This window comes from Meles meles, chromosome 12 (assembly GCF_922984935.1).
Source record: "Meles meles chromosome 12, mMelMel3.1 paternal haplotype, whole genome shotgun sequence".
NCBI lineage: Eukaryota > Metazoa > Chordata > Mammalia > Carnivora > Mustelidae > Meles > Meles meles.
In genome coordinates this window covers 26,260,462-26,287,883 of record NC_060077.1, presented here as the reverse complement: position 1 = coordinate 26,287,883, position 27,422 = coordinate 26,260,462, and the positions used below count along the sequence as shown (strand labels likewise).

Sequence of the window (27,422 nt, the reverse complement as noted above, 5' to 3'; positions counted from 1 at the left end):
CACCCCTCCTCTCACCTGGAAGCACTGACAGTGGGAACCCCCACCCCCACCTCTTGGGTCAGACCAAGCTGCTCTAGGCCGGTCCTGGGAGCTAGTGACCTGAGTTGTTTAGCAACCTGGGACAACACAACAGAAGCAGTCCAGGTTATGGTTATAGAGTAACCTTGGAACTCACCAAGGTGGGCTTCCCTCGAAGAGAAGAGTGGGGTGAGTGCCTTGGCTTGGCCCCAGATAGCCCCAGGAAAAGCTGTGAACCCTCCCTGAGGTTCTGTCTTTGCCCTCTGTAGACTTCCTGGCCCAGACGCTGGTCTTCCACCCTGCTCTCTCCCCTCCCCATTTAGACCAGTTTTCCTTTGCTTTCCTCAGTGCAGAGCAGAAGACAGTCCCAGGCTCTGCCCCCATGCTGCTTTATAGGGTGTCACCTGTCCTGCATCAGCCCTGATCCATCCAGTCACAGACACACTCAGGGACAGGGCCTTGGAAAACTCCAAATCCAAGGTTTTTATTACCGGTCAGAAGGTGCTCCCTCACAAACAGTGTTGAGAAGAGGTACATTGCACAGTTCTGCTGCAGGCCTGCTGGGGCCACCCAGCTCACCCAGCCCACCCTGCCTCTTGAGTGGGCACCCTAAGGCATCTCATATGTTGGCGTTTTCACTTTTGTTTTTTTATAAAAACAAAATCAGTCCTGGAATATACAGAAAAAAAACCCTGTGATGAATTTTCAGGACTAAACTTAAGTGGGAGGGGTTGGAGTGGGCTGGGACAGGGCCACAGTGGCCCAGTCCCCCCACCATTGGCAGAAGCCTTTGGAAGGGGGTCTGAGGAGAGGGCGGGGCACAGCTGACAGGAGGGCTAAACTCAGACAGGAGTGCCCTGTCTTCATCATTTTTTAACTTCCACATACCATAGAAATTTAAGCAAAATAGCTATTTTTTATATATTTATATATCATATATATATATGTATATATATAAATCAGGCAAATAAAGAGTTCAGGGGGTGTGGAGATGGGCACCCCAGAGGTGCCTGAGGCCGAGGTGGGACATTGGGTCTTTGGTGCCTGAGGGCACCAGCCCAGGCTGAGCCAAGTGTTTGTTCTTATTGCTGATTTGGGGCCTAGTTCTGGGGTGAGGAGCACCTGCAGGCCCTGCCCCCAGCCCTTTCTGGCCTCTCTACGGCTGGGGAGCAGCCCTGGCATGGCCAAAGCTAGGCAAGGGGCTATTGCATGGGGGCCGCTTGGCGTTCCCTCCCCCACAGTGGGTGCAGCTGTAGCTCTGGAGACAACTGACTTGTGCTCTCCTGAGCCAGGTGACTCCTCCAGTTCTCTTCTCTGCAGAGTCCTGTGCTCCCGGTGACTGGGCAGCTCCCATACAAACATGGCCCTGCTATGTTGAGCGACAAAATGTTCCCTGCCCAAAGGGGTCTGGCTTCCTGATGTCTTAAAAAGAAGGGGCTCTTGCCAGGACATGTTTGTGGCAAGAAAGCACACTTAGAAAGTTGTTTGCTAAGTGCTGTACTAAAAATATTTACTAAACGTCTTGGCTGGAAAGAAATGGAGATAGTTTTTTCTAAAAAAGTCAAAAGTGGCTCCTCAGGAAGGGCCAGTGCCTCCCTGGGTGGGGCTGGTGACTGGGGCAGCCCAGGGCCCGGGCCAGCCTGCCTGAGTTGTAGTAACTGGGAGCTGGGGTCCCAGTGGGAACCAAGTCTATAATGAAGGGGCTCAGGTGACCCGGGGCACCTGGGAGCTGAAAAGAATGCAGGTCAGCACTTCCTCCTTCCAAGGTGGGAGCCCCAAAAAAGTGTAAAAAAAGGGGGGGGGAGAATGGGGCAGGGAAGGTGTGGGAGGAGGGCCGTTGAATACTAAATTGAGTGCATTAAAGAAGAGGTGGACCAGGCTGTGCAGGCGCCTGTATTTGCAGGAGGGGTGGCGCTCAGAAGATGTTGGGGCACATGTGCCAGTCCTGCCTCTCCTTGGCCTCCCAGTAGCCGCCCTTGTACATGCAGGCCGTCTCCCCGGTCAGTGGGTCCAGCCTCTTCTCGAACCACAGCGGCATGTACACATCCGTCTCCTTCTCTGCTGGGCAGGCACAGTGGGTGGGCTGGTGGACGGTGGCCTCTTCCCAGCCCCGCCCCTTCCCAGGTTTCCCCATTCCCTGCCCCCAGGACATGGCTTTCTTCCACACCCCCCCCATACCCTCCCTGTCTCTGGGGTCCCCCTTCCTCCCCTTTCCTTTCCCACCCCCAGGGCATCTCTTCCTTCTGGGAACCTGTTCCCCAGCCCCAGGGTACCATCTCTCCCCAGCCCAGCCTCACCTTCCTCGGTGCCACAGCCCCGCGAGCAGGCCTCCAGCCGCCTGCGCCGCGATAGGCGCTGCTTCTCCTCCAGCCGCTGCTTCTCTGTGTTGGCCTCGTCCCAGTGCCCCTTCTCCATCAACCGCTGGTCCGGCCGCAGGCGGCTGTCCGTGGGTGCTACGCCCTCCTCGTGCTCGTTGAGGGTCAGGGCCAGCTCTGAGAAGTAGTACATGTTCTCGGCGTTCTCCCTGCGGCGGCACGGGCTGTATGAGCTGGCCCGCACGCACGCCCCCCCCCCCCCGCCCCCGCCCGGGCCACCTGTCCACCCCCAGAACTCGCTCAGCCAGCGGCTCCTGTGCGGCTGGCTCCTTCTTTTCCTGCCTGCACCTTGCACACTCCCTCCACCGACCTGCATCTGTTTTGCTACATTCCACTTCTCTGGGAATTTGCCAGTTTCCACCCGTTTTAAAACTAGATCAGCATGATGTTGTTTCACAATCTCATTACTACTGCTTTAATGACTAGGACATGGCACTGTCCTCTTTTCACACCTGTGATGTGGGTTATATGTGCCTTCCCCCATTCTAAACCGTCTAGCTGATGTGTCCACTCTCTTTGTTGGTTGAAGATGAAACTTTGTTGATCCTATTTTAGGTTTTTCTGCTTTACTGAGTTTACTTTGATATTCTCCCACTTTGTTAGAATTTACTTTGCTGTCCTTTTTCTAACTTCATGAGATGGTTGCTGAGCTCATGATTTTGCAGCTTTTCTTTTCTAATATGTGGGTTTTAGGTTAGGCATTGCCCTCCAAGTATCACATTAGCTGAATCTCACAGCTTTCATATGTATTACTTTAATTATCATGCAGTTACATTTTCTTTAAGATTATTTATTTATTTATTTGAGGGAGAGCCAGCAAGTGGGGGGCGGGGGGGTGATGGAAGGAGAGGGATGGGCAGACTCCACACTGAACATGAGGTGGATGGGGGGCTTGATCTCACCTGAGATCATGAAGGGAGTGGAAATCAAGAGTCAGATGCTCAAGGGACTGAGCCGCCCAGGTGCCCCTTTATGCAATTACATTTTCTGATGTCCATTGTATCTTCTTTGATCTGTGGATTAGTTGGAAGTATATTTCTTGAATTTATAAACATCTGGGGATTTTTTCTAGTCATCTTTATTTCTAACATAATTGCTTTGGAGACAGACAGTATACGGGTATAATTTCAGTTCTTTAAAATTTGCTAAAAGACCCAGTATTTGGTCAGTTTTTGCAGATGTTCCATGTGTTCCTGAAGAGAATGTGTTTCCTGCAGTTGTTCAGTGTAGTAATTGTCCAGTAGTTTCTATGGACAATAATTGTCCAGTAGTTTCTATGGTTCAAAATCTTTTTCCCCGTTTCTAGCCATTACTAAGAGAGCTTTGTTAAAATGTCCTACTTTGATTGACAATTAATCCATTTCTCCTTGTATTTCTGCCAGCTTTTGTGGTAAATACTTTGAGGCTATGTTCTTTAGGTATAGGATACGTTCAAATTTAGAACTCATCTTAATGAATTGAACCTTTATCATTATGTCCCTCTTACCCTCATCTTTTTGTTTTTTTTTTAAAGTCTGTTTTGCGATATTACTATAGCTATAGCAGCTTTTGTTATTTCTGTGGACATATCTTTTTCCATCCTGTTATTCTAATCTTTCTTTACTTTCTTACTTAGATGTAGCTCTTATAAACCACACATAGTTGGATTTTTAAACCTTATCTGAAATCTTATACCTGTAATGGAAGTAATTAATGTAATTACTGATATGTTGGATTTAAATCTATCTTATTTTGTTTTTTCTTTTTGTTCTCCTTTTTTGGATCTCAGGTATACAGCTTTGTATTAGTCATGGTCCTTACTACACGACACCCTCTTTTTATTTGTCCTTGCATGACCTGCTTGTATTAATAAAACTGATCACCAGAAGAACCTCTAAGCAAAATGTAGAATCCTGACAAAACCTACATCTCACCATATGGAAAACTCACCAACCTATCCCCTTCTCAGGTAGCTGTCAGCAAGACTCCTGGGTTTATCAGTCCCTTGCTTACCTTTTAATCTAATTTTATTGCATCTTTACATAGTCTTAAATGTGTATGTATGTGTGTGTATTCATATACATATATTTACATATTTGTTGTTGTTGTTTTGTAAGGGGAAAATGGTATTTTTATTTTTTAAAAAATTTTAATAAACATATAATGTATTTTTATCCCCAGGGGTACAGGTCTACGAATCGCCAGGTTTACGCACTTCACAGCACTCACCATAGCACATACCCTCCCCAATGTCCATAATCCCACCCCCATCTCCCCACCCCCCTCCCCCCAGCAACCCTCTGTTTGTTTTGTGAGATTAAGAGTCACTTTACATATTTGTTTTTAACTGTATAAAAAGAATCATGATGTATGTAACCTTCTGGGACTTGCTTTTTTTTCTTAATATTATGCTGCCAAAATTTATATTGTTGCATGTCTCTGTGGTTCATTAGTTTCAACTACTGTGTAATATTCCCTCCTGTGAAATAATACCATAGTTATTCATTCAATAAATCTGTGCTGTTTACAAGTTTTTGCTTGGAGTAATCTTATGCATGTTTCTCATTGTACATTTGCAGGAATTTCTCTTGAGTATAGAAGTAGAACTGCTGGGCCATAGAGTCTGTGACATTCTTCTTGAGGAGGTAAGGCCAACCTGCTTTTCAACATGGTGGCACCAATTTGCATTCACACCAGTGATGCATAAGAAATATTGTGGATCTGTATCTTCTTCAACACTTGATACTGTCAGACTTTTTCATTTTTTCTTAATTAAATGAAGGCAAAATGGTCTCATTGTGATTTTTGATTTGCATTTCCCTGATTACCAATGATGTTGATCATTTTATATGATGACTGGTTATGTGTATTTGCTCTCATGTGAAATTCTTGCTTGTGACTCTTGCTACTTTTTCTGCCAGACTGTTTTGCTTTATTCATGGATGAGGTATTCTTGATTTATTTTTTAGTTATTATTTTTAATTGTGGCCAAATTCTCAATACTGATCTGTTGTCAGGTATTAAGTATTGTGATTATCTTCTGCAAGTTTATATATTGCCTTTTCTTTAAATGTATATGTACACTTTCTTTAAATTGTCTCTTAAAATGAAAAACTTCTTCCAAGGAAAAAAAGAGGGGCTCCTGTGTGGCTTAGTCATTAACTATCTGCTTTCGACTCAGGTCATGATCCCAGGGTCCTGGGATTGAGCCCTGCACAAGGCTCCCTGCTCAGCAAGAAATCTGTTTCTCCCTCTCCCATTCCCCCTGCTTGTGTTTCTTCTCTTGCTGTGTCTTTCTCTGTCAAATAAATAAAATTTTAGAAAAAAATAAGGAAAAATATTTTAATATAGTTGCATGCTTCTGTGGTGTTCTATGTCTTAAGATCTATTTTCTTAAGGTCTAAAAGATACTCATCAACATTTTCTTCTTAGAGTTTAACTTGTTGTTGAACAGCAAATCAAGCTTAATACTTTTCTAAGAGCTTTGCCTGAAGTCAATTTCTGTTTTAATGTAAGGAGAGATTAAGTTAATCTTTTTCCATATGGATAACCATTTTACCAAGTCCTTTCAGTGAACAGTGCCATCTTTCCACATGATCTCATGTCACACTTTTGTTATATGCCAAAGATCCTTGGGTCTGTTTCAAGGCTCATTGTTCTACTGGAGCTTCAAAATAAGTCCCAATATCTAGTAGGGCTAGTCCTTATTTCTCTGTTGTTCTTCAGAAATAGTCTGGCCCTGGGGCACGTGGGTGGCTCAGTTGGTTAAGCATCTGTCTTCTTCTCAGGTCATGATCCCAGAGTCATGGAACTGAGCCCCACATCAGGTTCCCTACTCAGCAGGGAGTCTGCTTTTCCCTCTCCCTGTGCCCCTTCTCTCTCCCTCATGCACTCTCTTTCTCTAATAAATAAATAAATAAAATCTTTGTAAGAAAATTCTGGTCCTTTTAAAAATTTAAAAATCACTATTATCAAGCAATGAAAATCACTATTGGGATTTTGTTTGATCTCCTCTTTAGATGATAACATCTTTGTAATACTAAATATTTCTATTTATGAACATTGTGTCTTTCTCCATTGATTTAGCTCTTCTTTAATATCTCAGTAAAGTTTTATAATTTTCTCTATAGAGGTCCTGAATATAAGATTTATTACAAGGTCTTTGATATTCTCTGATACAATAATTGTTTTCTCTTAAATTATATTTTCTAGTTTTTTTTTTTAGTTTGTAGAAATGCAACTGACTTTTGCACATTAACCTTGTACTAAGACACCTAAAATGCTTTTTCTGAATCTATTGAGATTAATGTGATGAGTTAATTTGTGTATTTTCTAATATAAAATCATCTTTGCATGCCCATGATAAATGCAACAGGATTGATGATGAATGTTTTCTTTTTTATACACTGTTTGATTTTCTAATGTCTTGTTTTGGAATTTTGGTTATATATTCATAAGTGAAATAGGGCAGAACTTTAATTTTCCTACAGCTCTTTTAGCTTGGTTTGACATCAGGGTTATCCTGGCCTCACACATAGGAAAGGAGAGCATTTTTTCTTTTCCTTTGATCTAAAAGATCTTATATACTATTGGGATAATATATTTCTTGAAAATTTGGTAGAATTCACCTACAAAATTATCTGGGCTTTGTGTTTTCCTTTTGGGAATTTTTAAACTACTTCAGTTTCTTTGATTATAGGACTAGTCATGCTTTCATTTCTTTTAGAATCAGTTCTTGTTATATCTTTCTAAGAATTTGTTCTCATCTGAATTTTAATTCTTAGTACTTTGCATGTCATATTAAACTCTTCATTAATAATATTTATTTCTATATTCTCTCTTGGTAAGTCTTGCCAGTAGTTTTCTGTCAGGTTTTTTTTTTTTCCTCAAAGAATCAACTTTTGGCTTTTTAAACTTCTCTATTTTACTTTTTTCTATTTTACTAATCTCTGCTCTTTTTTTTTTATCTGAAATGATTTTATTCTTCATAGTAGACAGGTGCTTTCTATACAGTGATTTGTTTTTTAAGAAAATACTTTACATGAAAAGAGATTATGGTAAATGTAAATCTTAGGCTATTGATTTAACGGTTGAAGAAAGCAGTACTGTTGGGTGCTTTGATTTGGAAAAGGAGAACACATGTGTTCCATTGATATGTGCTGTCTAGAAAAATAACTTCATTCTGAACGAGTATGTCACATTCTCATGTTGTCTGAGGGGAAAATTTTATAAGTAGGTAGTTTATTTATTTATTCTTTTCTTCCCTTTGCTAACTGTTGACGTCCAAACACCTGAATACCAGCTGAGGCATTTATATGCTAGTGTTTTAAATATTTATTTGCAAATATTCATAGAACTCTTGAATTTTTTGATGCAAGTTGCTAAATCAGATGTAAAGGTAAAATATATATTTAATAAGTGAGAAGTATTATTTTATTTTTGAAATTTATTTCTAAAGCAAATTTATTTTGTAGGAATTTCACTTGGGAAATTTTGCTTTGCCTTAAAACACAAACAAAATAAACCTGTTTTGTGATCTGCTTGCCTAAAAACCCTCAACATTACCTTGCCATGTAGGTGGATTTTTCTTTAATTTTTTAATTTTTTAATAAACATATAATGTATTTTTATCCCCAGGGGTACAGGTCTGTGAATCGCCAGGTTTACACACTTCACAGCACTCACCATTCTGCTCTTATTTTTAAAGTCATTTTTTTTCTTTCTTCTGGTTTATATGTTGACCTTTCTCTAATTTCTTAGATTAGAAACTCAGAAAAGAAATAGTCTCAAAATGAATGAGCTTATTTATGTGCCTATTTAAGACGGTCTATTTCCTTTAAAGCACTAACTTTGTTACACCCATTCTTACTCAATTTTAGGTATTTTATTTTAATATTTTATTTATTTATTTGAGAAAGAAAGAGAACAGAGGAGGGGATAGAGGGAGAAGCAGGCTCCCCACTGAGCAGGGAGCCAGATGCAAAGCTCAATCCCAGGACCCTGGGATCATGACCTCAGCCTAAAGCAGATGCTTAACTGACTGAGCCCCCATGTGCCCCAATTTTAGGTATTTTTAAATTTTCATCCTCATTTATTATTTTACCCATGAGTTATTTAGCAACTTAACAATTTTTTCCAAACATGTGGGGATTTTTTTCATCTTGTTCATAACTTCTGACTTAATTGCCTTATCATGGATATGGTCCGTATGCTACCCTCTAAATTTGTTGAGTTTTCTCTAAGGTTCAGTACATGATAGATCTTTGCATACATTCCATGTCCACTGGGTAAAAAGTATGTTCTTTGACTGTTGCAACTTCAAGTGTGTGGATATCCTGTGTTGTTCTGATCTCCTTAGATCCTTGTTGATCCTCTCCCCGCCGCCCTGACTGATCACCAAGTGAGAAAGGTATGTTGAAGTCTCTCAGTCTCCCACATGGTGATGGATTTACCAGTTTCTCCCTTTACATCAATATACGCTTTGTTTATTTTTGAAGCTGTTTCATTACATGCATAGTGAAACTCCTTATCTTATTGAAGAACTTTATCATGTAGCAACTCTTTCATCCCTAAAAATGCTTTTGTCTTATTAAAGTCTATTTTATCTGATATTAATATAGCTATTGTAGCTTTTCCAGTTAGTATTCCCATGGTATGTCTTTCGCTTTCAACCTTGGGCATGTCTTTGTTTTTTACATCTCTTAGAAGGTGCATATATCTGGATTTTTAAAAAATCCAGTCAGTCAGTATTTTGTTTTTTGACTGGTGAGTTTCATCTACTTTTATTTGTTATGTTTGGGCCTATTCCTACTGTGTTGACTTATTGTTTTTATTTGTCCTTTTTCTTCTTAGTCTTTTCTTACTATTCTAACATCTTATATTTGTCTCTTTCTTCTAATAAGAACTTAGCAATCCTTCTCATCCCTTGGTGTCCTTTTCAACTCTCCTCATATCCTAACATGTTAACATTATTTACACCTTAAATTCTGCATTATTTAGGGCTATTTTCTCTTTTCCTTTGGTCTTAGTCATTGTTTAAAAAAAACACTCCAAAAACATAATGTTTACTTCATATTATGTCTTTTACAGCGTTTTTTTTCTCCCCTTTTAAAGTACTATGTCTAGGGGCGCCTGGGTGGCTCAGTTGGTTAAGCATCCAACTCTTGATTTCAGCTCAGGTCATGATCTCACATGATCTCAGGGTCATAAGATCGAGCCCCATGTCAGCCAAGCACTGGGTGTGTGGAACCTGGTTAAGACTGTCTCTCCCCCTTCCCTGCCCTCCCTCCCACTGCTTGTGCTCTCCTGCCTTCTCTCTCTCTCAAATAAATAAATAAATAAATAAATAAATAAATAAATAAATAAACTACTATGTCTAATACTATTTTCATGTGGGTTTTGTGTGGCAAACCTTCTGAGGCTGTTTGCCTGATGACTTTTGTTGTTGTTATGTCCTCATTATTAAATGAAGCTTGGCTGGATAAAAATCGTAGTCTTCTAATTTTGTTTTCTTCATTACCTTGAAAATATTACTCCAAACACTGGCTATTGAAAGATGTCAATATTTCTGATTGTCAATCTGATTCTTTATCCTTAATTGTAATCTTCTTATACTCCTCTCTGGAAGCTACTAGAATTTTCTCCTTGGCATTTTAAATTTTCTCTATAGTCTGATCTAGGCGAAAGCTTTTCTTTATCTCTTGTCTCTGGAATTCTACAGACCCTTCAGCCCAGGGTCTCCCATCTCCTTGTTTTTGTTCTGGGAAATTTATCTCCATTATTTAACTATTTCTCTCTCCTTTCCATTTTTCTTTCTTTCTTTTCCTTCTGGGATTCCAGTTAAACATTATTTTAGTGGTGGTTCTAGGAATGCAGACTTCACACAGCAAAAGTTAACATACATCTTGACCACCTTCTTGGGTAACACAATGGCCTTTGAGAAGTTTCCTTCCATTTATCCTTCTTCTGACTTATATGATCACACAGTTGTATTTTATGTTTAGATTCTAAAACCTGTAAGACATCACTATTCTTGTTTATTTATTGTTCACTTAGGTTCACGTAGTTTTTGTTCTTCATGCACTCATACATCTCAGATCTTCCATCTGGGATCACTTTCCTTCTGCAGGAGGTATATCCTTTAATGTGGGCCTGCTGGTGGCAAAGTGAGTCTTTAATAGTCTGAAAATAAAATATTTCAACACTCTGTAAACGTGTTCTCGCTGGGTGCATCACTGTCGGCCAGCAGTGAGTCTTTCTGCATATGGAAGATCTCATTTGACCATCTTCAAGCTTCCGTCATTGCTGAGGAAGAGACAGCTGTCTGTCTGCTATTCCTCAGAAACTCATACATGTCTTTTTCACAACTGGCTGCTTAATATTTTCGCTTTGATTTAGTTTCAACAGTTCCACTGTACAGATTTGGTGTGGTAGATTCTCTGCTGTTTGCTCTTCAGATATGGTCTCTTTCCTTCTAGACTCCCGACTACCAGTGCACTAGACCCTGCTCTCAAACCTGACGTGACATGCGCCCAGCTGCCCTCGGGGTCTTTATGGGCTCCCAGGGCTGCTGGCGATGCTGCTCCAGGAGTCATTCTGGGTCACTAGGTGGTAAGCTTTCTCTCTGTTGGCTTTTTGTCTTTTCCAGGTTTTGTCTCTCTATCTGAAGGGTTTATTCCTTCTGACCTATGTTCCGTTGATGGAGTTTATTAAACCTTCCCAATCAGAGTTCTCAAGTTCAGTTGCTTAATTTTTCCTTTGTTTTGCTCTCTCTGGAACCTGCTGTGCCACTTTTTTATTTTTTTTTCTGTTCCTTGCTTTGATTTTCACATTGGTTTTCCTTCCTTGGACTATGGGGACTCTGTCTTTATCAGCCTGTTTAAAGTCTGCATAGGATCGGCTACCACCCAATACAACCACATTGGGATGTCAGCTGCAGAACATGGTTTCTGCCTATGTGTGGACAGAACCATCCTGACCTCAGTGTCTGCCACTCACTTCTTGCCTGGCTGGCCAGGCTCCCCTGCCTGCCCTAGGCCCCACTGCCTCTGCCTCCTTCTCCTGCCTGCTCTTTACCCGCCCTCAGCCCCACTCACGGCAGCGGGTACTTCTTCCATAGCAGCTTGGCTGGCAGCGTCTGGTACACGGTCTTCTGCTTCCCATCTGAGCTGGGGCTGCTGGGGCTGCTTTGCACGATCTTGGCGCACTCCATCTGTTCATCCCATGAGCCTGACAGCACGTAGTGGGCTTTGCCCTGGCTGTCACTTACCACTCCTGTTACCTGTGGACATGGGCAGGATCAGCACAGGCACATGCCCCACTCCAGGCCCTCCCATGACTCTGAGAGGTAGCCTTGCTTACCTTCCGGGCTACCTCTTTGGAGAAGTAGCTATAGGGCAAGAACTTCAGCTGGCACCGGTCCTGGGTCTTATGGTTCACAATCTCGATGTCCCCGGTCTGATGAGGAAGGTTAGTGGTCAGTGCCCCACCTCTAGACCACACGCCCCCTCCCTGAGGGCACCACCTGACCTGGTCGATCCAGAGCTTGCCCACAATGATGTTATGCACAGTCGAGGTGCTCTTCCTCCACACGTAGTGATTCCCACTGGCCTGGAATTCTAAGTGGATGGCACCTGGAGGCCAGGTACAGGGTCAGAAGTCATGGTTTTCCATGCTAGACCCCAGCCAGCCTGTCTGCCCACAGTCCCAGGGTCCTGACAACTGGAAGAAGTATTCATGTAGACTAGGGACAGGGCATAGGCCAGGGAGGCATCCAGGAAGCCTGGGGAGGTGGGGAGCAGATTTGCAGAGAGACTAATGTCACTCCTAGAGTCCCTAAGCTGGCTTCTGGGTTGGTAAAACCCTCCCCATTATCCAGAATGGCTTTCTGTACTGGGAAAGCACAGGGCTCCAGCTCACCTAGCGGCATGATGGAGAGGTATTTTCCCCGGAACTTGCTAGAGATGGTGATCTCCTGCCAGAGGCTCCAGCCATGCTTGGAAAACACGTAGTGTGCAGCTGATGGTGGGTGGTGGCTCACCTGAGACCAGACCCACAGGACATGAGCGTCTGCTGGACATGGGCCCAGGCCTGCTTCCCAACCAGCTGTGGGGACCGCCTGCCCTGTGCTCAGCATAACCGGCTTCATGGCCCTGGGAGCAGGCCCCCAGGAAGGACGGTGCTCTGATGGAAAAAGCAAGGGTGTGGCCATGGGACCGGCCTGGGCAGCTGTCCTGGGCTTGCTGTGGTCAGGAGAAGAGGACCAAGGCATCTCTATGCCAGGCTTGGGCTCCGAAATGGGGTGATGACGGAGCCTGGCCTCAAGGGGGCCCCTGTGACAAGCTGTGCTGTAGGCTAGGAAGTTAAGTGTGACGCTCTAGCTAGGGCTTCTCTGCCAACTCTCCAGTTAGCCCCCCAACTCATCTGCAAAGGGCTGCCCCCTACTGTGCCATGTTGCACAGGGGGCTCAGGCTGGGGCAGCCACTTGAACTGAGGGGCAGAGCTGGGCCCTGCCTCCCTCCTGGCCAGCATGGCTCTAGAGCAGGAGGCCATATCAGTGTCCTGCCCTGGCTGCAGATGGTGGCACAGCAAGCTCTGCCACCTCCCCCCTCCTCTCACGGCACTGGGCGCCCCTCACTGCTGTCTCACCTGCCAGCAAGCCCTTGTCAATTTACCCCTGTTTATTCTTCCTCATTTCTGTGGCCCTGTGGTTGCAGGGTCCTGGGGCTCAGCCTCTCCCCAGCTTCCTCCCTCTCTAAGGCACCTCCTCGCTGGGTCACAACTTCAGTGAGGCTCCGGCCCTAGCCTTCCGCTGGGACTGAGCAAGGGACTGCCACCCTGCCACCCAGCTGCCCACTGGACGCTCCCACACAGGTGGCTGTTTGGACTGACCAGAGTTCCTGCCGCGCCCTCCTGCATCTCTCATTGTCTCCTGTCCCCGTACGTGGCACCTCAAGGCCTTTCTGGTCTCAGCATCACAGGTCAAAACCACCTTCCATTCCTTGTCACCCACGGCTGGGCCCCACATGCCCTAGAGCCCACCATACTGGCACACGCAGGGATGTGACCCCGAGGGGCTGGCCCTGGCACTCTGTGTCCTGGCTTCCTGCTCAGGCCGATGATCTAATCTTAACAGCTGCTCACACCTAATGCTTCAGAGTCATCCCTGGCCCTCTTTCTTGTGTTCCTTCTCTAACCCTTAGCAAATCCTGGCTGTTCTTTCTTCAAAATGTGTCTTGAATCTGCCCCTCCCCCTCACCAGGCCACAGTGGGTGACGCAAAGCATCTATAGCTTTACTCTCCACTGCAGGGGGCAGTGGAGAAGGCAGGTGTCAGGACCCTCTCTACCTGCCACACAGACTGAAACCCAAAGCCTCAGGCTGCTTGCCCACTTCCTCTCTGACCTGTGCTCCTTTATCCCTCGCTTTAGGCTCCAGCCAGCTTTCTAAAGGTGCAAGAACCATCCACTTACACAGCACCTGTCCTGCACTGCCCCCTTCAGGAGAACAGGCACCCCATTCGCTCACTTCCCAGCTTCCTGTACAGCACCTGGCGCTTTGGGGGCACTTGGTCAACTCTACTGAATGAAGAAGGGAATTCACTCAGTAGTTTAGGCCAAGAATGCTAGGGTCGTCCTTGCTGCCTTCCCTTGCCTCCCTTCCTCCTCCCTGGCCCTCTCTCCCTACATCCAAAGCATCTGCAAATACCCAGGCTCCAATTTCTAAGCAGCCTGTGCTCTACCCATAACTGGCTTTGTGTAGGGCTACACTGCCGCCACAGCACGTCTTTTCAACTAGCCACCAGACTGTGAAATGTCTGCTTTTGGAGCTTCCCCCGGGCCCTGAATAGTGCCTGGCCTGCAGCTGATGTCCAGCAGCCCAGCTGGGAAGCTCTATGTTGGGTGCCTTCACGCAGCGCCTGCCTGGGTCCTCCCAGCACCCAGGGAGGCAATGACAGATTCACCCCTCCTCAGACAAGCTCAGGCTAAGATGCTGCTGCCAGGGCTCCTAGACCCCAGGGCCTGGGTTTGGCTCTGCTCCGTGGGGAGAATATGCATCTCTGTGGGGAAGGCATTGAGAAGCGATGGGGGCAAGCTGACCTACCAACCCCCAGGGCAGGACCGCTGGGCCCCAGAAGCTCCTCACATTCTAGGCCTGCACTGTTACGGATTCCAGGTCCCCACACAGTGCAGGATCCTCTCTGCCTGCCACCTCCCCCGCTCTGGTCTACCCAGACTCCCGGAGAGCACCGCACACTTGTCCCTTGAAGGCCACTGTGTGGTTCCTGGCAGGGGGAGGGGCCCTCCCTTGCCCCACACACCAGCCCTGACTCTGTCCTCACCCAACTATCTCCGGGAGGTCTGCCCCTGCTGCAGGAGGCCCAGCCTCTGACTGGACCTTGCCTTGGCCTCGTGGGTCAGGCACAGCAGGGTCAGAGGCCATGTTCCATTTGTCTCCCTTGGACCCCGGCGCCTGGCAGGAGAGCCTTGGCCGGAGTGTGCGTGGGCCTCACCTGCTCACAGAGGGAGCGCAGGCCCATGTCATCAAGGCGGTCCAGCTCAAAGGTCTCCCCTAGCATGGGGTTGAAGGGCTTGGCGATGCGGTGCACAGTGGTGGAGTAGGAGGACACGGAGAAGGCGGCCACGAGGCACATCTGCTCCACTGAGCTGGTGCAGTGCACCGCCTTGTCCAGCAGGTGGTGGTACTCCAGGTCCTCCGTCAGCCGCTGGAGCATGGACAGGGGCTCGTTAAAGTTGACCTGCAGACGGGCGGTGGTCAGGCGCTGCTGGTGGTCAGGCGCTGCTCCTGGCACAGCCCCGGGGGCCCTCCCAGCCCACCTGTTCTCCTCGGATGGTCCTGGCCACTGCGGTTCAGATGGCGCCTCCACAGTCAAGTTCCTCTGCCGACCCCTCCTAATGCCCTGTCCAAACCCGCGCAGCTCCCTGCACTCCCCTCCACCCTCAGTTTTCTCTACAACCTCGCGGCTTTTGGACCCGCTGTATACCTTGTCACTACAGTCACTGTCACTCTCCCTTCCTGGGATGTGAAGGCCACCAAGGCCAGAGTTTCTGACTTGTTCAGCACAGAGTCAGAATTAGAGAGTGATGGGAGGGGTGGGTGGCTGGATGAATGAGTTTTCCTCCTATTCTGAGCTCTTGTGCTGTTTTTGGGTGAAAGCTCCTACAGGCGACCCCCCTCCATCCTGATCTTGGGGCAGGGCAGGGTCACTCCCCTCTTGTGATGCTCGGCTATGACCCTGGGCCAGCCATCAAGCAGGGACTGCCCTGAGTTCTCCCCTTTCATCCTCCCAGACACTGTTATCTGGGCATTGTTCCTTGCCCCACTTTGCAGGTGTGGACACAGAGGTGGGAGATGTAAATGGGTTTGTCCTGCGGCAGAGAGTGAAACCAAGTCTGGCCTGAACCCCAAACAATTCCCCCCTGGAGATGCCATCAGAGCCTGGCGACACGAGAATGCTAGCTCCGTCCTCAGCCCGATGCGTGACCTCGCTGGAGTGGGTGCAAGAGACAGCTCCTGGCCCAGGAGGGCCCAGTCCTGCCACTCCCCATCTACGAGGTTGGGAGAGCTGGGACAGGGTGCAGAGGTGCTCTGGGGGTCCCCACATCTCTGATCAATGCAGAGCCCCTCCTTAGCTTCTTCCCTCAGAGCCTGAGACCTCTGCTCTCGGGATTTTGGCAATGTTGTTGAACACGATTTGATAATTTGTTACATGCTCCTCAGGTGCTGTTAAGAATGACACCCAGGCTGCTGCCTGGTGACACCAGGCTCCTTATCCATGCACAAAACAGGGCCCCCCTGGGACCTACTGCGGCTGCTCTGCACCAGCCCCTACCGGCATGGGGATCTTGGAGAGCTCCCGGCCAATGCAGTTCTTCATGATGCTCCAGAGATTAAGGCTGTAGTTGGGTTTGTCAGGGATGCGGACACGCCTCTTGACCTTGGGGGGACCCTTGGGCACAAGTGAGGCGCCATCTAGCACCTGCCAGAAAGAATGTGCCTGTGAGCAGAGACCAGGGTGCCCCTTCAGCCTTCCAGCCCTGGCCCTCACCTCTATCCAATGCAGTCCAAGCACTGAGCTGGCCACTGGCATGGTGCTGGCACAGGGGCAGGCTGGCAGACAGGTCAGACCAGGTGGAAGGGAGCCAGGGCACTGAGCCCGCCCCAGAGGCCCAGAGCCCAAAGTGCCAGCCTGCCTTGTAGCCACCTTTGAGGTCTTCCTTCTCACTCACATTATCTGATGAGGTCCAGTCCACTGGTCCTGTGGTCCCACCCTCAGCTTTTCTGCAAGAAACACAAAAGTGGAGGCAAGTTATTTACAAATCCTGAGACCTCCTGGGGACCTGGGCACCTTCTACCCAGACCTGTCAGTGAGGTGCAAGGGATAGCCCACCCCAAGGCTGCTTCTCCAATGGGACATGCCCGGTTTGGGACATTCAGCTGGGCTAGGGGGCCCAGGGCAGTGGGGCTCCCACCCACTGATGTCCCATAGGAGCAAACACTGGAGCAAAGTCAGCTGAGGTCCCTACACAGAGCCCCTCCTTGGACTGGCAGACCCAGGACCCGGATGAAGCTGGGGGTGGCCATTTCCTCTGGCAGAGCCCCCTAGGGCCCTGTGAGGCCCCACTGTGTCCTCACTGTCTGCTGGTCTGACTCTCGCACTAGACTGGGGTTCCAGAAGGGCTGCAAGTGGGTCAGATGCATGCCTGTGCCTATGAATACCTATGGTGAGATGGTTGGCTAAGCAGCAGGGGGTGGTATGGATGAAGGGTGCAAGCTCTGAGGGATCCTCAAGGACAGGTGACCTGGGCCAGCTGGGGTGAGGGGCAGGCACTTGGCAGTCAGGGCCTCAGGGAATGGGGAAGGACTCACTGGGTCATTGCGCATAAGGGACCCGCCTGCAGCCCAGAGGAGCTACACTACCAGGGAAGGTGGTAGTTTTGGCCTGGGGGTTGTGTCAGGAGCCTAGAGCGCCAATGAAGAGTGTCAAGCACAGGGGTCACCTGCTTGCTGGTTGGGTGGCAGCACAGAGGCCTGGGGCTGTTAGCTGAGGTGTGGAAGGTGGCTGGGTTGGGGGCGCGAAGGAGGGGGCAGAGCCAGGCCCCTGGGGACTCCAGGTATGGGAGGGGTGGGTGGGAAGCCAGAGGGGTGCACGAGGGTGACACTGCTGGGTGGAAAAGTGAAAGGAAATTCAGAACAGCCAAGCCAAGCTCATTGTGAGAGCAATATAAGCAAGCAAATTTTAAAATATTATTGGGAAATGAACCGTGATTGAGTTGGAAACACTCTGTTGATAGGACTAGAAACACCCTATGGGGTTAGAGAGATCCCAAAGGCCCTTGCCCTGACAGAAACCAGGACATGGGGTGGTGATCCATGTGGGTACACAGAGGCAAAAAAGGAGGGGGTGGGGGTTTTTACTGGCTTCCCCCTCTGTGGACTGGGCTCCAGGGAGTCCACGGAAGGCAGTGTGGGGTGTGGGCTGCAGATCAGACGCAGGGAATAAGGCCGCCAGGAAGCCTGCTGGTCCTCATCCATGAGGGGCTGAGTGTCCTGCCTGAGGGCACACCTGCGGGGGAGCATGGGAGGCTCTGTGACTCCACTGTGCCCCAGGGATGAAGGGGGCAGGGGGCAGCACAGGCAGCGGTCGGTTATGTTGCTGTCCCCAGGACTTGGAGCGGCAGCTCCTCCCCAGGTCAGGCAGAGGAGCCACAGACATGGGTGGAGCTCATCAGCCACCTCCATGTCCCCCAGAGCTGCCATACTCATGACCCTTCCAGTACTAGGGCCTGAAGCAATGTCCTAATGAGGCAACTCCGAATTGTAGCAAATCCCTGTTCCTGCCCCAGGGTGCTGCCCTCTGACCCAGCCTGCCCACGCAGGGCTCCTGCTCCTCCCTCTTGTGGGTCTTGCACCAGCATGGTTCCACCAGGGGGCGCTTCCTGGGGATCCAGAGTCTGACAACAGTGTCCCAGTTACCGCTGTGCTCTAGTGTGTATTTAGAAACATCCTGAAAGAGGACACTTTCATGAAAGGAGGCTTGGAAATAGAAAATAAAAGGGACTTCCTGCTGGCCTGTCTGTCCTGGAACGTGGGCGTGGTGGAGCGAATGGTTGGGACTGAGTGTAGCTCCGTGGCAAGAAAGCACAGCAGGCACCTTCCACCCCGGCCCTGGGGTCCCGCCCCCACCCCCACCCTCTCTGGCTGGAACTGGATCCTGCAGAGGCCCTGTTCTCCACCTCCATTAAAATGAAACCCTGATTCAAACGCTGTGTGGGCATTTGAATCTGAGGAACAGAACAATCATAATAATAATCAAAATACAGTGTGAAGCAAGACTTGAAAGAAAACCCCAAGTACGAAGAACAGGTGCAGCTTAAGAAGAACAAGGCGGGAAAGGCTAAGCCTGGGAGTGTCTCCTTCCAGGGCCACCAGTCCTGCCTAGAGAACAGACCTGTCCTCCTTGGCCTCGGTGATCACGGTGATGAAGGATGTAGAGTCTTCCATGGCGTCAAAGTACTCGGTATCTTCATCTTCCTCACTGTCCTCTCCTTTGGGAGTTAAGAGGCTTCCTGCAGATACACACAAAACCGCCTCAGTTTGCAACTCTGGAAACTCACTCACCTGCCTGAGGAAGTCCAGAGCCCAAAGGGTGCCCCCATTTTGGACCCTGTCCCCCCGACCAGTCCCTCATTCCTTTCCCACTTAAGTCACCTGGGCCGCATTAACACGGCTGTGGCTGCCCTCGGTCCCCTTCCAGAATGAGCTTCCCGCTCAGTGCTTTGGCTCAAAGGCCTCTCTCCTTCTGGAAGCCTCCCCAGGTTGCTCAACACGCTGGTCAGTCTGTCTGGGGCCTAGCTACCCTTTCTGATGGACCCGTCACTCCCAGCCCAAGGCCAGGTCGGCTGCCACCTGGCACCAGGGCAGCCCTGCCACAGAGGGACAGTTGGGCTCACTGGACTTTTCTCATAAGAACTGGAACCTAAATGCAGGGGGATAATTACCCTTCGGTAGTGGGTGTGAGAAATACAAAACCACCGAGGCAGGCCCGAATGTGGGCATGTTAAGGGGCATGTGTACTTGGGGGGGGGGCGTGTAAGCAGAACCAGCTGGCAGGAGGAGGCGGAGACAGAGCACAGGTTGGAAGGAACAGAGGCTGAGCAGCCCCGAGCAAGGGACCCAGCCAGGCTGGGTGGCCCTCGCCCACTCACCTTCGCTGAAGCTCTTGGTGGGGTTGGTGGCCCGGCCGGGGGCGCTACGGAAGGCCCGTTCGAGGCTATTGTGCTGCTTGGCTAGCTGCTCGATGGTCTCCTCCAGGTGGATGCGCTGTTCTTGCTCATACTGTAGGGCGCGCTGCCATTTCCGGCTGTGTGTCTCTGCTAGTTCCAAGAAGTCTCTGCAGGCCTGGGGAGGGGGGACGGAGTGGCCGGTGAGCACAGGGCCCAGGGCAGGGGCCTGTCTGCCCCACACCCCACACCCCACCTGCCAGTCAGTCCTGGGGTGTTCAGAAACACCTTTGCTGCGCCCTTGGCTTCTGTGGGGATATGGGGACTCTGACTTTTCTCTCAGAGCCAGCCTGGGGACAGGCGTCCGCCATGGCAGGCATCCCATAGTCAGCATGCCATCTGAGAGCACCAAACCCGGGCTGTGGCTGGTGGAGGCTGGGTTTCCACATGGCTGGGGCCCAAGTTCAGCTGCCACATCCTTGCCGTGTGCCGGACCTAAGCATGACCTCTGTCCCAATGAGAACCCGAGGCCTATGTGGTCCTCAGGCCAGTCCCTTCCCCTGGCATGGGAGGAAGGAAAGCCACATTCTGCCATAACTTCCTGGCTTAGAGAGGTAAAGGGTCTCATCTGGCACAGGAACTGAGACCGGACCTTCCCACAAAGTTACCTCAAAGTCTGTATCACATAACTCTGCTTTTTAAGTAAGGCTCCCCCTTCAGACTTGGGGCCTACTCTGACATTCAGATTCTTTCCAGCTTCCCAGGCCCGTTGGTGGTCCCACTACACTCTTATGAGGTAGGGGTTTATCGTTCTGTCCCTGTGATCCCAGTGGAGAGGAGGGCCCCGGCTCAGTTGTTCCTGGAGGGCAGGGAGGGCCAAGCCGGGGACCTCTGGGTTTGCCTCGTCTGGACTGAATGCAGTAGGAAGGGACACGTTTCCTCGGCCCAACGCACACCGGTGGTCCTGGCCACCCCTCCCCGGCCCTCTCTTTCCACACACGTCACATGCTATCTGACCCTGAGGGTTGGAGTCATGCTTCCCTGGAGGGAGAAGGGCACACAGCCCCTCATCAGTGACACAGGGACAATGCAGCTCTATCCTGACAGCTGTCGGGAGGAACCAGGGAGGTGATGTGGAGTGCTGGGCCAAGCAGCCCTCGTAGACACTCCCCGGGAGGCACCAGAGGCATGGGGAGCTCTGGACCCTCCACCCTCACTGCTCAGACTTCTCTCATGTCTCCCCAAGGAAGGCTCCTGAGCCGGCTCAGTCAGGTCCCCTGAGATACTCACTCACCCCAACCCCCCGCAATCTCATGCCTACAGATCAGCTTCTCTGCTGACTCTGCCTGTTTCCATGGATCCATGGGATGAATCCCCAAACTCAGCGGCTACTCTGAGCATCTGCTGGATGAGCAAACACCCTGCTGAGGGGTGGCTGTGGGGGCCTCTCAGGAGAGCAGGGACAGATAGCACCTCACCAGCGGCAGGCCCTGGCCGGCATCTCTCTCTCTCCTCAAGCCTATCCCCTTGTACCTTCCCTGTCATCTGACCTCCCAGCACCCATGCAGAGTGGGATGGGCAAACCTTCCTCCCTGACACCGCCTCACCCTCACACACCATTCTAAAGATGGGATGGGGGACCCAAGGAAACCAGCAAAGCAGAGTAATAAGGCTTGCTATCAGGAGTGGGAAGGCCCGGGCTCCTGCACAAGCCACTCAGCCCCTCTGAGCCCATGTCCTGAGAGACAACATATCTGACAGAGACTGGGCTCCCAGCTTCGCTGTCCACCCCGGCCCAGCAAAATCCTCAAGGCAGAGGAGTGGGGTCATCCCCAATTGACATATGAGGAAACTGAGGCTCAGGTTCCTGCAGCTCCCTGCGAGGCTCTGGGGAGAAGTGTATTCACTCCACCTCAGATTCAGGAGCGTCCCCACTCTCCCCGAAGGTCCCTGCCTGGTCACACCTAAGCCACTGTAACCAGCTTCTCCAGAAGGGGGCAGGGATTTATACTAGCAGGTGACCTAGCACAGATTGGGACAGGAGTAGAGAAATCTCCTTACGCATTTAACAGGCTCTGGAGACAATAGAGGCTGCCCCAGGGGCAGCCGCAGGTCTGAGGCTTTCTAGAGTTTGCAGATTGTGGATCTGTGAGGCTCAGCTGCTGGTGTGGGGCTACAGTCACAGACCATCATGCAGTTTGGGGACGAGGACATGCCTGATTGCCACTCCCTAGCTTTTGACTTGGGAGCCGAGCCTTAACCACCCAGGGTCCTGCAGTGGCCTTGTCCCTGGTCCCTGCTCCCACCTCACCATTGCAGGCCTCAGGGTAGGGGGTCTTGACAGCAGACACATGACCACTGACTCCAAAGGCCAGACTAGAAGGCTCCTCTTTGCTGGGTCTGCACCAGCAGGTATAGAAAGTAGTAGCGGTGGAGGGTGGTGGGCAGAGGACCCCGCTGGGCACCTCAGAAATGTTCCAGATGCTTCTAGGAGTCCTGTGAAATGGGTGGGGAGGGGCTTCCCACCCCCTTCCACAGATTGTGAAACAAGCTCTGAGGTCACACGGCCAGAGGCAGCAGACACAGAGCGGGACCCCAGCTCCTTATCCCGGAGCTCTGTCCACTCTGAGCTGCCCCTCCCTTGAGAGCCCTGGCCCACAGCCTCCATGGCTCAGCCCACCAGGGCCCATAGCCCTGGCTCAGCCACCATGCCCAGTCAAGTCAGTCTTGGATCCTGCCATCTGTTTGTTGACCCAGGAAGGAGTTCCAATACCGCAAGAGTGCTGGTCGACCCGCGGCTGGCCCAGGCAGCCTGCCAGGCGTTGTTGAGCTGGGTGTGCAGTGCAGTTCAGAAGGGGGCCCAGCGCTGGTGGAGGAGGAACGCCCTCACTTCTCTGGGTGGGCATCGGTTCCGGGCGCACTGCAATAGGGAAGCCCCTTGCCAGCTCTCCCTGCCCCTGCCCCCCTGTGAGCCCGAGGCCTAGGGAGAAGGGGCTGCCCGAGGGGATGAGCAGGCCAGGCCTGAGAGCCAGGCTTTCCCCACAGAGCCAGGCCTGCCTGCCCCAAGGTAAGTGTGCAGTGGCCTAGGTTGGCCCGTGCACAGAGCCTTTTTATAGACAAGATACACAGTGGGTGCCCATGGTTGTCCAGGTTCTCAGTCTGTGGGTGCTCTGCTCTGCTCTCAGTCTGTGCCTGCTGCCTGTCTTCCCCCCAACCCCCAGGAAGGTCTGGCAGCAGCACTCAGCCCCTCACCTCCCCCCTTGCCCTCCTCCAGCTCTGCTCCCCCACACACGCCTTCCACAGCTCCCTGGGGACCCTCTACACCTCCTGCCATCCTCTCCCTGTCAATGGGTTTTAACACCCATCGGCGCTCTGCTTTCATGGAACCCATGGTCTTTAAAACAAGACTGGTCAGAGAGCCCCAAACAACAGTATAAAACAAGAGCCAGAGGTTGCAGTAAATATGCCCCACAAATCCATGCCAGAGGACTTCGTGTGGCCTCTGGGCTTTCTGGCCACAAGAGCAAAGGGGGAAAGACAAACGCAGTGTGAAGATGAATTAGGCTCCCTCTCTCCCACCCCTGAGGTTCTGATGGGCTTGGGCTCTCACTGCCTTAGAAACGACCATTTTCTCCAAGGGAAAATGGAATGTTTGTCGTATTTCGAGGAAGAGCTGACAGCCTCTCACAGACCTGACCCGACATCCTCTCCAGCCTCATCTCACGGGGCCCTGTCATTTCCATGCCACCTGCATGTGGCCCACCAGGCAAGTGTCACCCTCCCTCTGGCTCCGTCCCAAACACACCTGCTTATTCTGATGCCTGGCCAGCCGCCCGCACGCCACACCCCTGCGGTGGGCCAGAGCTGTCTGGGGCATTCTTGGGAGCGCAGAGCTCCCTGTTTTAACAGAGGCTCAGGGAGGCCAAGGTACTTGCTCAAGGCCCCAGTCGGCGTGTGTAGGACCCGAGTCCCAGGCCCTGTGGACGCCACCTGCAATCTCCCAGAGCATGGAACCAGCCCTGTCACCACTTTGTACAGCTGAGCATCATGGCCCGGATGCCCCTTGAGGGATTCCGTGGCCTTCCTGGAGGGGAGCTGGGCTTCCGGAGATGCTCACTAGCAAGGATGTCAAGGAATAACTCTATTCAAGCACCAGGACTCAGCGGTGCCTCCACGAAGCCTGTTACCAGCACCCGTCCTTGTGGCGGAGGACAGGGCCCAAGCGGCCAGGGCTGCTGGCTGACAACCTAGCTGGGGGTGACCTCCAGCTCACTGTCCCTGAAGGACCAAGGGTGTGACCTCCAGCTCACTGTCCCTGAAGGACCAAGGGTGTGGGGCAACAGGGGGCAGGACAGGGGCCTCACATGGCTGGGTTGGGTACATGAAGGTCATAGAGTGTCACAGTCACCTAGAGATAAGGGCAGGGCAGAGGCTGCTACACCCCAGTGTGGAGGGGCTCCTGGCGCTGTACTTTACCGCTGCTCCTAGAGGAGGGGGATCATCTGCAGCGGAAAAACTGCCTTGGTCACCGCATGGGCTGTGGCGAGCTCCCCCACCCCTTTCACCCCATGTGCCTACCTGGTGTCCCTCAACTCCCAAGGCTTCCTCTGCTGCTGCCGGCCTTCTCCAGGCCCCATCCTATTGCCTGGGAATGCTGAGCTGGGCTGTGCCCTGTGTGCTCACTAAGCTGGATTAGGGCCGGGGCCCGCTGGGGGGCCGGCTGGGGGCAGTTTCCGGGGCTCCAGGGAGGGGCCGGGTGGACCTGTGCCCTGAACACCGTCACGTTTCCCCTGAGGCTCTGCCACAGTTCTCAGAGGGCTCGTGTCCTTCCCTGAGCAAGAGCGGTTTCCTATGCCACCTAAGCCCCCTACCCTATCAGCTCTTAAATGATGCAAGGCACCAGGAATGGTCAGAACAAAGGAGCCCAGCCTCTGTAACCCTCAAGGGCATTGCCTGCTGCCTACCCTGGGCCAGGCCTATAGCCTCCTGGGCCTTAGTGTCCCCATGGGAAGAACAGACAACCGAACCCCAGGACTCCTGCAGAGTCCCTGATTCTGTGACCCGTTGAGGGATCACCCTCTGGGTGGGAAAGAGTTTCCAGTTTCCTAGCCCTGTCCCTTCCTCCCACTCCCACGGCTATGGAGAGGATCCCCGAGATGAAGAGATGTGGGGTCCTGTGGGCAGTGTGGTTTTGCCTCCGTGTGGAGGATGGGGAGGCTGCCAAGCTGCTCCAAAGCAGAGTGGGAACCCAAAAGCCCGGGACAGAAAAGACAGCTCTCCCCCCACTCCGTACTGGGGGTGGCTCTGCTCAGCAACAGGCTGGGGGGCTGGGAGGGCCTGCTTGTCCACCAGGGGCTCTCCCTTCTCAGAAGCCCCACCTGGTGAAGGGGGCTGTGAGGCCTGCTCACCCAAGCTGTGTGAGCTCCGAAGGGAGCTGCTGCGGGTCATCCTGAGGGGATCCTGTGGGACAGACCAAGTGTCTCTGAGCTGGAAACCTTTGCGCAGCTGTGCCCAGGAGGAAGGAGGACAAACTCTAATCGCTTTTTTGTTCCTAATCCTAATCCAGACGACGACCTTGCTGTCCCCAGACACGGGCAGGTGAGCAGGGTGTGGGGTCAGCCAGCCTGGGTCCGATGACCGTTCTGTGTGTGGCCCAGGGAGCCTCTCAAGCTCTCGGGAGGGTCTGCAGAGCCCAGACCCTGGTTAAGCCTGGCCTTCAGGGACCACTCAGGAAGCACCCTCTCCTGTGCTGTCTACCCTCTACATGGGAGCATGAGGAAGATGCCAGAAGACTATGGGATGTTAGGGTGGGTGACCGTTGGGAATTATGGAGGAGGTGGAGAAATGGACCAAATGCCCAGAGGTTGCAGGTTGGGTGAGTGCCAATTGAGAGGGCCAGCTTGGCGACGGGCTCTGTCTCTAGCCACCAGCGGACAGCAAGTTCTGCTAACTGTGGATGCAGGGGAGATGGGAGAAAGGTCTGTGCTTCCACCTGCGGTCAGACAGAACCCGCTGGATGTCTGACTGCCATATGTCTGGCCTGCAGGGACCTTCAGGCTTTAGGGCTCCCAGGTGGGTGGGACCCTTTGGCTCTCAGAGTCATGGGGGCTGCCCATCCACCATCTAACCCCCCCACACTGGTCCTCACATGGCCAGCACTGCGGACCTGCCTCTCAACTGGCCTTCTATCATAAAAGGAGCCAATAGGACAAAGTCATTCAGAGTGCTCATCTCCCCAAGCCATTGGCATGGCCAGAAGCTCACACCTAGGGACAGACTGGGGTCATCAGGGTCTTTCCTTCTCCCCCTCCCCTAGGAGCAGCAGGCTGCCCTCGGTGCATGCCTCCCAGTGGCAGGAAGGGGCAGTGCTGAGATGTAGGCCAGGCCTGCAAGGCTCAGAGGCGGCCGCAGCAGGAGATGCCCAACCATCCAGGCCTTCAAGACCAAGAGTGGGGACCCGTGGAGTGATGACAGTAGCGCTGGGCTAACCTGGGGGCTGGGGGGGAGGATTGTGGGGGAGGTCAGGCCCAGCCAAACTGCCACGCTGCATCTTCAGCACCCTCCTGGCCCCTAGAGACCAGGTGGGCCAGCCACCTGCTTGTGGCCCCACCTCGCCCAATGCCCAGAACAGACTCCACGCTCACGGGGGCCGGCCCTTCACAATCACCGGGCAGGGGGATGGTCATGGCTTCTCCCCAATGTGACTCACTTGTGGCGCTGGAGAGGCAGCTTTTCATTTCAGTTCAAACTTTAAAATAGTCCTTTCCACATTCAAAATAGTTTACCCCTTGCGCACAGGAACCAGCACCATCTGGCTGCCAGTTTGCCAACTGATTTTAAACAGTTACAGAATCTATTTTTATTCCTCTCCCCAGGCCCCAAATGAGCAAGCTGTCAAGAGCGGAACAGCGGTCAGCTGGACGGGAACCTGCCCACAAGCCCCAGAAGGACTGGGGAGGGCAGCTCCGGGGCCGCTCCCTCCTGTTCTGCTTGGGTAGGCACGAGAACCCCTTCGTGATCTCCATATGGGGCTGAGAGAAGCCTCAGAGTATTTCCAGCAGCAGAAGAGCTCTGGTCTGGGGCTTTATTTCTATGATGCCCCAAATATGAGGCTTTGTCTGCATCTGCACACATCTCCCAGCTGGCCCTACTTGACCCCACCCTGTCCACGCCCACCTGCACTTTTCTCTTCCAGCTCCCTCCAGCTGGACTGGGGGCCGACTCCCTCTGAGACAGGCTGCGCCAGTGCCTCTCCCCACAGCATGCCCACCTTCGGAATCCACACCCTCATCCTGCCCCACCAGCTCTACTGCAGGCACCAAAAGGTGTGTCTTGCAAGCCGCTACCTTCCTGGGTAAACTGAAAGCCCCCAAGTGCGCTGTCTGTCCCCTAAGGCCCTCGGAAGTAGGCCTGGCGGGCATCCACCCTCTGTGGGCCAGTGCTACTTCCTGCCTCCACTGGGCACCTCAGCCGTCTCTCGTTTACTGAGGGGCTCCCCCCGCCCGGCTCTACTTGCTCACTGGCTGATCAAGACCTGTTTTGGGGAAGGGCCCTCCTGCATCCTACCTGCATCTGTGGGACTGCCCGCTGGATCCCTGTCCGGCACTGTGAGGGCGGAGGTAGGGATCAGACAGTAAGGGTCCCCCATTCCACTAGTGGCTCCTTCTCGTTCCTTGCAGTGCCCCCAACCCCAAGACCAGATCTCTCCCTGCACAGCCACTCTGTGGGCCCCACTGTCAACAAACCCAGCAACGGGCTAGCCACCCAGCTCCTCCCAGCAGTCCGAGCCACCAGCCCTTCATAAGCAC

At 51.5% G+C, this 27,422-nt stretch overlaps 1 protein-coding gene across 4 annotated transcripts in view; it reads right to left on the bottom strand.

The window, feature by feature from the left end:
- Positions 1 to 486: 486 nt before the first annotated feature.
- The window catches only part of OSBP2 (oxysterol binding protein 2), a 164,957-nt gene continuing 138,021 nt past the window's right edge, over positions 487 to 27,422 (bottom strand). For 2 of the 4 annotated variants that reach the window (XM_046026112.1, XM_046026114.1), the window contains 11 exons: positions 19,600 to 19,792; positions 18,843 to 18,960; positions 16,621 to 16,672; positions 16,224 to 16,370; positions 14,883 to 15,128; positions 12,291 to 12,411; positions 11,901 to 12,004; positions 11,733 to 11,828; positions 11,468 to 11,652; positions 2,316 to 2,542; positions 487 to 2,079 (listed from right to left, as the gene is read on the bottom strand). In XM_046026112.1, the coding sequence (XP_045882068.1) occupies positions 1,934 to 2,079; positions 2,316 to 2,542; positions 11,468 to 11,652; positions 11,733 to 11,828; positions 11,901 to 12,004; positions 12,291 to 12,411; positions 14,883 to 15,128; positions 16,224 to 16,370; positions 16,621 to 16,672; positions 18,843 to 18,960; positions 19,600 to 19,792 (1,635 nt within the window). In that variant the 3' untranslated portion in view covers positions 487 to 1,933. Of the gene's footprint in view, positions 2,102 to 2,315; positions 2,543 to 11,467; positions 11,653 to 11,732; positions 11,829 to 11,900; positions 12,005 to 12,290; positions 12,412 to 14,882; positions 15,129 to 16,223; positions 16,371 to 16,620; positions 16,673 to 18,842; positions 18,961 to 19,599; positions 19,793 to 27,422 lie in introns of all 4 variants that reach the window. The other 2 variants (XM_046026111.1, XM_046026113.1) reach the window with 2 other exon arrangements.